The sequence below is a fragment of the Penaeus vannamei genome, chromosome 32 (assembly GCF_042767895.1).
Source record: "Penaeus vannamei isolate JL-2024 chromosome 32, ASM4276789v1, whole genome shotgun sequence".
Lineage (NCBI taxonomy): Eukaryota > Metazoa > Arthropoda > Malacostraca > Decapoda > Penaeidae > Penaeus > Penaeus vannamei.
In genome coordinates, this window is record NC_091580.1 from 24,945,355 (window position 1) to 24,957,854 (window position 12,500).

At 44.9% G+C, this 12,500-nt stretch overlaps 1 protein-coding gene across 4 annotated transcripts in view; it reads left to right on the forward strand.

Moving 5' to 3' along the window:
* Positions 1–4,344: 4,344 nt before the first annotated feature.
* Pka-C1 (Protein kinase, cAMP-dependent, catalytic subunit 1) overlaps positions 4,345–12,500 on the forward strand; it is an 865,648-nt gene continuing 857,492 nt past the window's right edge. Inside the window, exons 1-2 of one of the 4 annotated variants that reach the window (XM_070144823.1) lie at positions 4,345–4,363; positions 5,114–5,575. In XM_070144823.1, the coding sequence (XP_070000924.1) occupies positions 5,536–5,575 (40 nt within the window). In that variant the 5' untranslated portion in view covers positions 4,345–4,363; positions 5,114–5,535. The other 3 variants (XM_070144822.1, XM_070144825.1, XM_070144824.1) reach the window with 3 other exon arrangements.

Consider the following 12,500-nt stretch of genomic DNA (forward strand, 5'->3'; position numbering starts at 1 on the left):
TGTTTGTGATAAAACGATATGCAGTGAATGCGAGATACAAGTCACTAATACGGATGCTTTTGGCTTTCCCCTGGCTCACCAATGCACTGCGGGGGGGGGGGGTCCTGGAAAGGGGGAGGGGAGGGGAGGGGGGCTATGTGACGTTACACCTTCCAAATGACGACATCAGCGAAGGAGGGTGGGGGGGGGGGAGGGAGAGGGGAGAGGGAGGCGTAGGATAATTAGCTAAGTGTCGAAACGGGGACAGATTCGGAATATTGAATAAGAGGGAGAGACAAAGACAAAGCGGGTAAGCAAAATAAGATAACATCGGATGAGGATAAGAGGATAATTGATAAAAGAAAAGAATCTGTAATTACAGGCTCTTAAAGAATTCCGCGCCGTGAGAAATCACAAGCGAAAACAGGTGTGGTATTAAGACTCGTGTAGCTGTGATGCACCAGGTGTGGGAGCAAGGCACAGGTGCTAGACTAATATGGCAGGACAGAGAGAGAGAGAGAGAGAGAGAGAGAGAGAGAGAGAGAGAGAGAGAGAGAGAGAGAGAGAGAGAGAGAGAGAGAGAGAGAGAGAGAGAGGGGGGGGGAGAGAGGGAGGGAGGATGGGAGGGAGGGAGGGAGGGAGAGAGAGAGAGAGGGAGAGAGGGAAGGAGGGAGAAGAGGGAGAGAGGGAGAGAGAGAGAAAGAGAGAGAGAAAGAGAGAGGGGGATGGGAGGGAGGGAGGAGAGAGAGGAAGGAGGGAGGGAGAGAGAGGAGAGAGGGAGGGAGGAGGGAGGGAGAGAGAGAGAGAGCGGGAAGGAGGGAGGGAGAGAGAGAGAGAGCGGGAAGGAGGGAGGGAGAGAGAGAGAGAGAGGGAAGGAGGGAGAGAGAGAGAGAGAGAGAGAGAGGGATGGAGGGAGGGAGAGATGGAGAGAGAGAAAGGAAAAGGAGGGAGGAGAGAGAGAGAGAGGGAAGGAGGGAGGGAGAGAGAGGGAAGGAGGGAGGGAGAGAGAGAGAGAGGGAAGGGGGAGGGAGGGAGAGAGAGAGAGGGGAAGGGGAGGGAGGGGGAGAGAGAGAGAGAGAGGGAAGGAGGGAGAGAAAGAAAGAGAGAGAGAGAGAGAGAGAGGGAGGGAGGGAGGAGAGGGTGGGAGGGAGGGAGAGAGAGAGAGAGGGAAGGGGAGGGAGGGAGAGAGAGAGAGAGGGGGGAAGAGAGGGAGGGAGAGAGAGAGAGAGAGAGAGAGAGGGAAGGAGGGAGGGAGAGAGAGAGAGGGGGAAGGAAGGAGGGAGAGAGAGAGAGAGGGAAGGAAGGAGGTAGAGAGAGAGAGAGGGAAGTAAGGAGGGAGAGAGAGAGAGAGAGAGGGGAAGGAGGGAGGGAGGGAGAGAGAGAGGAGAGAAGGAGAAAGAGAGGGAGGGAGAGAGAGAGAGAGGGGGAAGGGAGGGGAGGGAGAGAGAAGAGAGAGAGAGGGAAGGAGGGAGGGAGAGAGAGAGAGGGAAGAAGGGAGGGAAAGAGAGAGAGAGAGAGAAGGAAGTTAGAGAGAGAGAGAGAGAGAGAGAGAGAGAGAGAGAGACATACAGACAGACTAGACAGACAGACAGACACACACACACACACACACACACACAGACAGACAGAGAGAGAGAGTTAATTAGGTGAATATTAACCGGCAAAGTGAAAGGAAAAGTGAGAGGAAAAGGACAAGACAAAAAGTTATGCCGAATAAGAAAATACATATTCAGTAGTACAAAATTGCCAGAAAAGTAAGAAAAGCAAAGAGGAAACGGCAAGAGAAATGATAATTAATGTAAGTGGGTAAAATACGTTTGCTTACATCATACATTTCGGTGAGATTACGAGAACTTCACACGTAAACACGCAACATAACACAAACACAAATACAAACACACACACACATACACAAAAAGATAGCATAAACACACACACATTCAAACAAACAAACTCATGTAAGGGATACACATACATACACACACACAAACACACACACACACACACAAATAAACAAACACATATACAAATACACACACACAGACAGACACACACAACCACAAACACAGTAGAAACACACACACACACATACACATACACACAAACACACACACACACACACACACACTCACACACACTCACACACACACACGTACACACGTACACACACACACACACACACACACACACACACACACACACACACACACACACACACACACACACACACACACACACGAGCGCGCGCGCGCGCGCACACACAAACTATGAGACGAAGACAGATGGACATAGCCAGCGGTAAAATGGCTTGAGTGCTATTACACATTAATCAAAGTCACAGACAACGAAATTAAAGCAATTTAAGAAGTTTGTGACCAGGTGAGGCCGTCGGTGAGCGAATTCACACCCTCCTTCAGGTGGGAAGTGGGGGAGGGTTGGGAGGGGGCTGAATTCACACCCTCCTTCAGGTGGGAAGTGGGGGAGGGGGGGAGGGAGGAGGAGAGGGGGGTATGGGGAGGAGGAGAGGTGGGGGGGCTGTATTCATACTTCTTCAGGTGGGAAGTGGAGGTAGGGTGGGGGTATGGGGGGAGAGACGAATTCACACTTCTTCAGGTGGGAAGTGGGGTAAGGGTGGGGGTATAAGGAAGAAGAGAGGAAGAAAAAATTATTCACACTTCTTCAGGAGGGAAGTGGGGAGGAGATGTAGGGGGGGGTTTTCTGAATTCACACTTCTTCAGGTGGGAAGTGGGGGAGGGGGTGGGGGGAGGGGGAAAGGAGGAAGGGGGCTGAATTCATACTTCTTCAGGGGGGAAGTGGGGGAGGGTGGGGGGGGGCTGAATTCACACTTCTTCAGAAGTAGGAAGTAGGGGGAGGGGAGGAGGGGAGGGGGAGGTGAAGGGGGGCTTGAATTCATACACTTCTTCAGGTGGGAAGTGGGGAGGGGAGGAGGAGGGAGGGGGGCGTTCAATTCACACCCTTGTTCATACATGGGAAGTGGGGGAGGGTGTGGGGGGTAGTGGGAGGAGGAGTAAGAGGGGATGGGGCTGAATTCATACTTCTTCATGTGGGAAGTGGGGGGAGGGGGGAAGGGGGTTGGAGATTCCACACCCTCCTTCAGGTGGCTAGATGCGAGAGGGTGGGGGTATGGGGGGCTGAATTCATAGCCCCTTCTTCAGATGGGAAGTGGGGGAGGGGTGGGGGTATGGGAGAGGTGGGGGCCTGAATTCGTACTTTTTCAGGTGGGAAGTGGGGGAGTGGGAGGAGAGGGGGCGGGGGGAGGAGAAGCGGGGGTCTGAATTCCACACTTCTTCAGGTGGGTAGTGGGGTGGAGGGTGGAATATGGGGGAGGAGATGTGGGGGGGGGGTCTCGAATTCATACTTCTATAGGTAGGGGATATATGGGGAAGAAGGGTGGGGGTAGGGAGGGAGGGGAGGGGCGGCTAGAATTCACACTTCTGCAGGTGGGAAGTGGGGTAGGGTGGGGGAAGGAGGAAGGGGAGAGACCAGGAATTCACACTTCTTCAGTTAGGAAGTGGGGGAGGGTGGGGAATAGGAGGTAGAGGCAGAGGATATAGGGTCAAGTAGGTGGGGGGGGGTAGGGGAGTTGTGATCAGAATTCCTCTGCGATTGATCAGTCTCCACACAATCAGGGAATATACTTTTTTTCCTTGAGGGGGTGGGGGGGAGGGGGTGTTAAATGATAGTTAATTTTTTTTCCTTTATGTGGTTTTCATGCCCCCTTCCTGTACCTGTATTGCTGGAAATTGCTGGTATCATTGGGAAATAACTTTTCCTTCCTGTTCCCTCATATTTTTTTTTCTTAATTTCCTTATTCAGCTTTTCTTCCTGATGTTTCTCTCTCTCTCTCTGTCTGTCTGTCTGTCTCTCTTCTCTCTCTCTCTCTCTGTCTCACTCTTTTTTCTCTCTTTTTCTCTCTTTTCTCTCTCTCTCTCTCTTTCTCGCTCTCTCTCTCTCTCTCTCTCTCTCTCTCTCTCTCTCTCTCTCTCTCTCTCTCTCTCTCTCTCTCTCTCTCATACCTCCAGTGCCCAGTGCTAGGGATGTCGAGAGATGATTTCTGTTTTAAAAGTAAATGCTACATCAGCTACGAAACATCAATATAAAAACACCGGCGTCAACTCCTAAGTATGAATGATAGTCGAGCGGTGGGGGGGGAGGGGGGAAGGTGAGTCGAACGTGTACGCGTGTGTACGTATGTGAGTGTGTGTGTGTATGGTCGGGTCGCTGTGCGTGGCGGGGTGGAGGAGTAGGAGAGGAAGATGGGGCATGGGAGGGGAGGGGGGGAGCGCCCGGTGAGGTGGTGGAGGTGGGGGAGGAGGAAGAGCGGGAGGGCCAGAGGGCCAGTCTGTCGCGAGCTTCCATACCGGTAACAGTGCCAGAGCCACTCGCCCCGCGCGCGTGTGTGTGTGTGTGTGCGTGTGGTGCCCTCGTCCTCGCTCTTGTCTCGAGGTTTTCGTCGTCCCGAACACTCGCCCGCTCGGGAATGTGAAAAGAAAATTATTCTCTTCGTCTGTCAAGAAGTCTTCATTTTTTCCTTCCAACTGTTCCCCCTTTTATTTATTCATTTATCTTCCCGTCGTTGTTAATCTTAAAATCATATTAATTATTCATTTCCCCCTTTTTATTCCAATGGTTTCTCTCTGTGTGTGAAAAAGATGACGAGAAAGTGATGTGTGGTCTACCTTTCCGTGCTTCATTGTGCCGGAGAGACGGTGGACGCGATCCTCTTCTGAAGTGTTCCCTGCAGTTTTATTTGAAGTTACGAAGGTGATCTTGTGTAACAGAGGGTGCTATATCATGTCACATGGAGGAAAAATGACATGGCATCTACGAGTTGTATCAATTAGGCTTATATGCGATTGAAATCCGCCGATTTATTGTGAACTGATAAGTGTGGATTTGAACGTGTGCGTGAGAAAAGTGATTCAAGATATATAAAGATGTGTAAAGTAATTGCATAGGTATTTTTTCGAAGTAATATCACATTCCAGCTGTTTGGCTGATCGGCGATATTTACATATTTATTTTGTGTGTTTCTTTCCTTTTTTTTTCTACCGACGCATTTTTTTATTTTTTGTTTTCCTTTCCACCCCTTTCATTTGGTTCCCTGACACAGCGGTTATTGCTTTTTGTATCGGTGTTTTCCCTACGCGCGTCGTCTGGCCGTCGGTCCTTAGCGCCTAAATCCATGTTTCTTTGCCAAATGAAAAAATAAATCCCAAACCGGAAAACACATCAACCACAAACCAAACCGCGGGCGCATACGAAAACGTTCTCGTGGATCCTTAGAGGAACTCTCGTAGCGCTACCGCCCGCACCTGGACTCTCCTGGACTCAGCACAGGATTTTCGCCCTAAAGGGTCAGGTGAGGGAGGCAGCGAGGCAGACAGGGCCAAGCCCCAAGTGCCTCCCTAATTCTCACTCGGAGGACGAGAGAGAGAGAAGAGAGAGAACCTTCTCTCCTTGAGATCCTGAAGAAGGAATTCCTTTTCGTTTTAGACCTTCCCTCGCCGAAGGAGGTTTGAAAAGGTCGCCGAGATGTCGTCCCTCTTCAGCAAGTTCAGGAAGAGCAAAGAAGGTAAAGGATCCGGTTTCGTTTTGTTCTCGTTCGGGGTCTCGAGGTTTCTTGGGGTTCTTCTGTTCTTTGAAGTTTGTTCTCGCGGGGGTTTCGAGTTTTAGTTTTTGTTTTCTTCTTTTCTTTGAAAGGGGATGTGTTTTATTTTTGTTCTCGCTGGGATTTCGAGGGAAATTATTGTTCTTCTTTTCTTTGAAGTTTGTTCTCGCTGGGATTTCGAGTTTTCTTTTTGTTTTCTTCTTTTTTTTTTGAAGGGGTATGTGTTTTTTTTTTTGTTTTTTTTTTGTTCTCGTCGGGGTTTCGAGTGTTTTTTTTCTTCTTCTTTTCTTTGAAGGGGAATGTGTTTTTCTCTTTATTCTCGCGTTTTTTTCTTCTTCTTTTCTTTGAAGGGGTATGTGTTTTCTTTTTGTTTTCGCTGGGATTTCGAGGTTAATTATTGTTCTTTTCTTTGAAGCGGTTATGTGTTTTTTTCTTTTTATTCTCGCGGGGGTTTCGAGTTTTATCTTCTTCGTTTCTTTGAAGGGGTATGCGTTTTTCTTTTTATTCTCGTGATTTTTCTTCTTCTTTTCTTTGAAGGGGTATGTGTTTTCTTTTTGTTTTCGCTGGGATTTCGAGGTTAATTATTGTTCTTCTTTTCTTTGAAGGGGTTATGTTTTTTCTTTTTATTCTCGCGGGGGTTTCGAGTTTTTTCTTCTTCGTTTCTTTGAAGGGGTATGCGTTTTCTTTTTTGTTCTCGTTGGGGTTTCGAGTTTTGTAATGGTTCTTCCTTTCTTTGAAGGGGTATATGTCTTCGTTTTGTTCTCATTAGGGTTTCGAGTTTTTTTTTTCATTGACGGGGTCTACGTTTTCTTTTTGTTTTCACTGGGGTTTCGTGTTTTCTTATTTTTTCCTTCTTCTCTGTGAAGTTTTTTTCTTCTTTTTGTTCTCGTCGGGGTTTCGAGTTTTTTTAATTTTTCTCTTTTTTTATATAAGGTTTATTAAAAAGATGAAAGAATACGTGAAGGAAGATGAGAAGAAAATTTGGGTGTTGAGGGAAGATGGAAGAAATAAATGAGGGTACAGAAGCCGGTAAAAAAGCAAAACAAAATAGGGTGTAAACGGAAGACGAAAGGAAAAAAAGAAAAAAAAATAGGGTGCAAAAGGAAGATCTAAATGTAAATGATTGTCATTTTCTCTTTTTTTCTAAGAGTATGTAGTGTAAGGATTATAACAAAGAAGAAAAAAAGTAAATAAGGATATAAAAAGAAGAAAATAAGAGAGATTTCGAAGAAAAAAAAAAAAACAAAAAAAACACGAAAACGAAATACCAAATTTATAACATTTTGTCAAATAAAGTTCCTCATTTAAAAGGGAATTTTGCTGTCGTGAGTCAGGGAGGCACAGAGAGAGAGGGAAAGGGGTGGGCGAGTAATTAAGGTAAGTCCCTCAGCAGGTGGGTCGTTGTGCATCCCGTTAAATGGGTGATTGTAGCAGAGAGAATGGGTGGGTGGATGGGTGTTTGAGTGAGTGAGTGAGTGGGTGGGTGGGTTGATGGATGGGTGAGTGAGTGGGTGGGTGGGTTGATGGGTGGGTGAGTGAGTGGGTGGGTGGGTGGGTGAATGAGTGGAGTGCAGGTGGGTGGGTGAGTGAGTGGGCGGGATGGGTGAGTGGGTGGGTGCGAGTGAGTAGAGTGACTGAGGAGAGGGAAGGGGAGAGAGAGAGAGAGAAGGGAGAGAGAGAGAGAGAGGGAGAGAGAGAGAGAAGGAGAGAGAGAGAGAGAAGGAGAGAGAGAGAGAAGGGAGAGAGAGAGAGAGAGAGAGAGAGAGAGAGAGAGAGAGAGAGAGAGAGAGAGAGAGAGAGAGAGAGAGAGAGAAGGGGGAGAGAGAGAGAGAAAAGGGGGAGAGAGAGAGAGAGAAGGGGGAGAGAGAGAGGGAAGGGGGGGAGAGAGAGAGAGAAGGGGAGAGAGAGAGAGAAGGGGGAGAGAGAGAGAGAGAGAGAGAGAGAGAGACAGAGACAGAGACAGAGGAGGGAAGGGAGAGAGAGAGAGGAGAGAGAGAGAGAGAGAGATAGAGAGGAGAGAGGAAGAGGGAGGAGGTGAGGGTGAAAGAGAGAGAGAGAGAAAGAGAAAAAGAGAGAGAGAGAGAGATAAAGAAAGAGAAAGAGAGACAGACAGACACACACAGACAGAGAGACAGACAGAAATGGCAAATTCATGCAAGAGCGTTAGTATTAGTATCAGCTCTGAGGGATCTGGCTCCCATGTCTTGACGTAGGAATGACCACGAACTACGTGTCGCGGGCGCATACACGTACGGGCGTCTCTGAACGTTTAGACAGCGAATCGAGCGCAGATGAAACTTCGAGGTGACTAAGGTAACATGCACGCCTCTCCTCTCTCTCTCTCTCTCTCTCTCTCTCTCTCTCTCTCTCTCTCTCTCTCTCTTTCTCTCTTTCTCTCTCTCTCTCTCTTTCTCTTTCTCTCTTTCTGTTTGTCTGTCTGTCTGTTTGTCTGTCTCACTTTTCTTTCATTCTTTCTATTTCTGTCTCTCTTTCTCTTTCTCCCTCTCCTTCTCTTTCTGTCTCTCTTTCTCTCCTCTCCTCTCTCTCCTCTTCCTCTCCTCTCCTTCCTCCTCTCTCCTCACTCCTCCTCTCCTCTCCTCTCCTCTCTTCCTCTCTCTCCTCTTCTCCTTTCCCTCCCTCCCTCCTCTTCCTTCCTTCCTCCCTTTCCCTCCTCCTCTCCACTCCTTCCTCTCCCTCCCTCCCTCCCTCTTACCCCTCCCCTCTCCCCCCTCTCCCCCCCCTCTCTCTCTCTTTTATTCTGTTACTCTCATACTGTCTGTCTCTGTTTTGTTTTTGACTCTAGTAAACAGAGTGATCAATGTCCACTACAAAGTTGCAAGGGGTGGGGGGGGGAGGGGGGAGGATGAAAGCGATTTGGTAGGGGGGGGCATGGTGGGGGAGGGGGACGAGGCGTGGCACAGTGCCTCGGATTTGCAGGTGAAAGGGTGCGGTGTCGGGAGGGAGGGGAGGGGGGACTAGGGGGTGAAGGGAAGGGGTTGATGAGGGGGATATGGATAGGGGAGGGGATAGGGGAGGTGGGGAGGGGGGTTCAAGAACGAGGAGAGAGGAATAGGAATCGAGAGGGAACGGAGGGAGTGGGGTAAGGATAGTGCGGAGGGGGAGGGGAGTGGGATAAGGTTAGAGTGTAGTGGGGAAAGGGGTAAGGATAGAGGGGGAGTGCGGTAGGGGGGAAGGGATGAAACGAAGTAGATGGGAATTGGGCTAAGGGGAAGGGGAGAGGAGAGGGCTAGTAGGATGAGGTGGATAGCAGGAGGAAAATGAGGCAGGGAGGGGGGGTCGGGAGGATGGGGGTGGGGAAGAGAGATCTTGTATTCATCGCATATATGTTGTTTTTCTGTCAACATATTTTCCTATCGGTTCCTCTGCCCCCCCTCCCCCCTCCCACCCCCACCATTTTCTGTAACTGTTGGCAAGGATGGAGTGGCGATGAAACCGGAAGTTGCAGGGCATTGCAACCGTTTGTTGAATTTCATTTTCTTCATTTGATTCGATCATCCGATAACTGATTATATTATATAGTGGTATAATTATTTTCCTAGTCTTCAGTATTGCTTTAATTGTCATCATTAGCATTATTGTTATTGCTATTATTATTATTATGTACTACAACAACCAACACTGTTATTGTTATTGTTATTATTACTGGTATCATCATTAGTATCCATTTTTATTAATGTTTATGATAATAATGATAATAGTTATTATTATTATAATTATTGTTGATAGTAGTAGTATTGGTATTTTATTATTTTTGTTGTTGTTATTATTATTATTATTATTATTATTATTATTATTATTATTATTATTATTATTATTATTATTATTACTACTATTGTTATTGTTATTATTATTATTAGTATTAGTAGTAGTATCATTATTATCATTATTATTATTGATATTCATTTTTGTTGTTGTCAATGATGATGATGAAAATAATGATAATGATAATGATAATGATGTTATTACTACTGCTATTCTATTACTGCTACTACTAATGATAATTATGATGGTGATAATGATAATGATAATTATGATGGTAGTGGTAATAATTATGATGCTGATAATATTAATGATTTTAATGATAATAATGATTATAAGAAAAAAAATATTATGAAGATATCATTGTCATTGTTATCATCATCATCATCATCATTGTCGTTGCTCGTATTATTGTTATCATTATTATCGATATTATTTGTATCATTGTTAGAACATTTCTATTAGCATTTTATTATATAATTTCTTATTTCTTAGCAATAGTACTGCTTCTATTATTATCATTGCTGTTTCTACTATTATGTCTACTAATCCTACTACCGCTGCAGAAGCTGCTACTACTAATATTAATACTAGAAATTTTACTGCTATTACTAGCACTGTTGCTTTTATAATTACTATTACATTGATCTTTGCAATTCTGTCATCTCAAATACGAAGAAATATATAAACATTTTTTTGGCTACACTTTTTTTCAGTCTGTATGTATTTTCTTCGAATTTTCTTACCTGTCTGTTATTTCCCTTTTCTTTTTGAGCATCTCTTTTCGTTTCTTTCTCTGGCGACTATTTCTCTTCTGCTTATGCCTTTCTCTCTTCCTTCTTTGTTTCTCTTCCCGCATTTTCTCTGTTATTTTTTGTCTCTCTCGGTTTCCCTCTTTCTCCCTCTTTTGTTTTTTGTTTCTCCATACCTATCTCTCATCCTCCGTCTCCCCCTCTTCTTCCTCACATTCCTCCACATGCCTTTCGCTTTTCTCTCTTCCTCTGCTTTCCTCCCTCCTCATCACCTTCCTGCTCATCCTGTTTTAGCTTATTTTTCATCTTTGTTACATTTCCTCTCCTGTTCTTTATTCGCTTTTACGAGAGGAAGGAGAGGAGCACCCGGCCAGGGAAGGGTTTCATGGGATGCAGGTCTTGGGCTGTTATGATTCTCTGTTTGTCTGTCTGTGGCTTTCGCTTTCTTTCTTTCTTTCTCTCTCTCTATCTCTATCTCTCTCTGTCTTTCTTTCTCTCTCTCTCTTTCTTTCTTTCTCTCTCTCTTTATCTTTATCTCTCTCTCTCTCTATCTCTATCTCTATCTATCTCCCTCCCTCTCTCTCTTTTCACGTCTCTCTCCCCCACTTTCTTTACTTACTCACTCCTTCCTCTCTCTCTCTTTCTTTCTCCCTCTCTCTCCCTCTCTCTCCCTCTGCTCTCTCTCTCGCTCTCTCGCTCTCGCTCTCTCTCTCGCTCTCGCTCTCGCTCTCGCTCTCGCTCTCGCTCTCGCTCGCTTCGCTCTCGCTCTCGCTCGCTCTCTCTCTCTCTCTCTCTCTCTCTCTCTCTCTCTCTCTCTCTCTCTCTCTCTCTCTCTCTCTCTCTCTCTCTCTCTCTCTCTCTCTCTCTCGCTCTCTCTTCTTCTTCCCTCTCCCTCATTTTCGCTCCTCCTTACTTATACAAACACGTTGTATACCCTCTATATGCAGAATCATATACACACTTGCTATATTTGTTCGGTAAGGTGGATATAGCTATATTATTTAATCCATTACAGAGGTCACGTTATTTTACAGGTCGACCTTTAAAAAATAGTCTGTCATATTCGTACGGTTTCCATTTCGTTACGAACAATTATTGTTTGTCCTTTTCGTTTTAGAAGAGAAGTTGCTTTATTTATATTATAAGGCGAGCGATGTGGATGGAAATCATTGATGATGATGGTGATAAGAATGATTTAAGGACGAGAATAGCGTGTATAATAGTCATACTAATGCTATGATGGAGGATATGAGTATATTATTATATCGTTATGGATGATAGTCAAAGTTAGATTGATGTAGGAGGTTAAAATAGCTGTAATAATATTTCTGATGATTGTGATGGTGATAATGATTAAGATAAAGTCGTCACCATCATCGTGATTTATTATCATTGTTATTGATCGTAGTGAAAGTGACAGGACAATAATTTTCGTGATAATGATACCGGTTGTAGAAAGAACATCAAACACAATAACAACAGCAGTAATATAATGTTATAGTTATACCGGTTGTGGAAATAACACCAAGTACAGTAATAATAGTAGTAATAAAATATTAGTAGAATATCAAGTACAATAACAACAGCAGTAATAGAATATTATAATAATACCGGTTGTGGAAATAACATCAAGTACACGAACAACAGCAGTAATAGAATGTTATAGTGATACCGGTTTGTAAAAAAATATCAAGTACAATAACAACAGCAGTAATAGAATGTTATGATTATACCGGTTGTGGAAATAACACCAAGTACAGTAATACTAGTAGTGATAAAATATCAAATGCTACAATAACAGTACAAACAAAAGCAACCACACTCATGCATAATGACATCAAACCCACATCAACATTTAGTTGGGAATGACACCCCTATTTCGGTAAGGACGAAAATAGAACGGGTTATTTCAGAATAAGTGCCGTACCTTTTTTTTTTTTTTTTTTTTTTTTTTACGTGGTATTACTCATCCATCATCCATCCGTGTCTCAGTTTGAAATGTCACCAGGAAGCGTTTTCATTTGTTGCTCTTCGCATCTCTGGTGACCTTTGTTGACCTTAGCCGTGAGATCGTGGTATTCATCGCTTCCTCCCCCCCCTCATTTTTTTTTTTTTTTTTTTTTTTTTTTTGCGAGGAGAGTGTCTTTTCATGTTCTCGGCTCCTTCTTTTTTTCCTCCTTTATTATATTCTGCTTTGTGATTTTTTTTTTCTCTCTTGTCTTCTCTGTCCGTCTTGCTCTCCGCTCTGTCCTTTTGGTTTGCGATTCTTGGTCTTGTTTCCTTGCTTTATTCTCCTTTCTCTTTGCTTTTGGTTCCTTCCTGCTCGCCTTCCCTCCTTCCCGCCTTCCTTTCGTGGT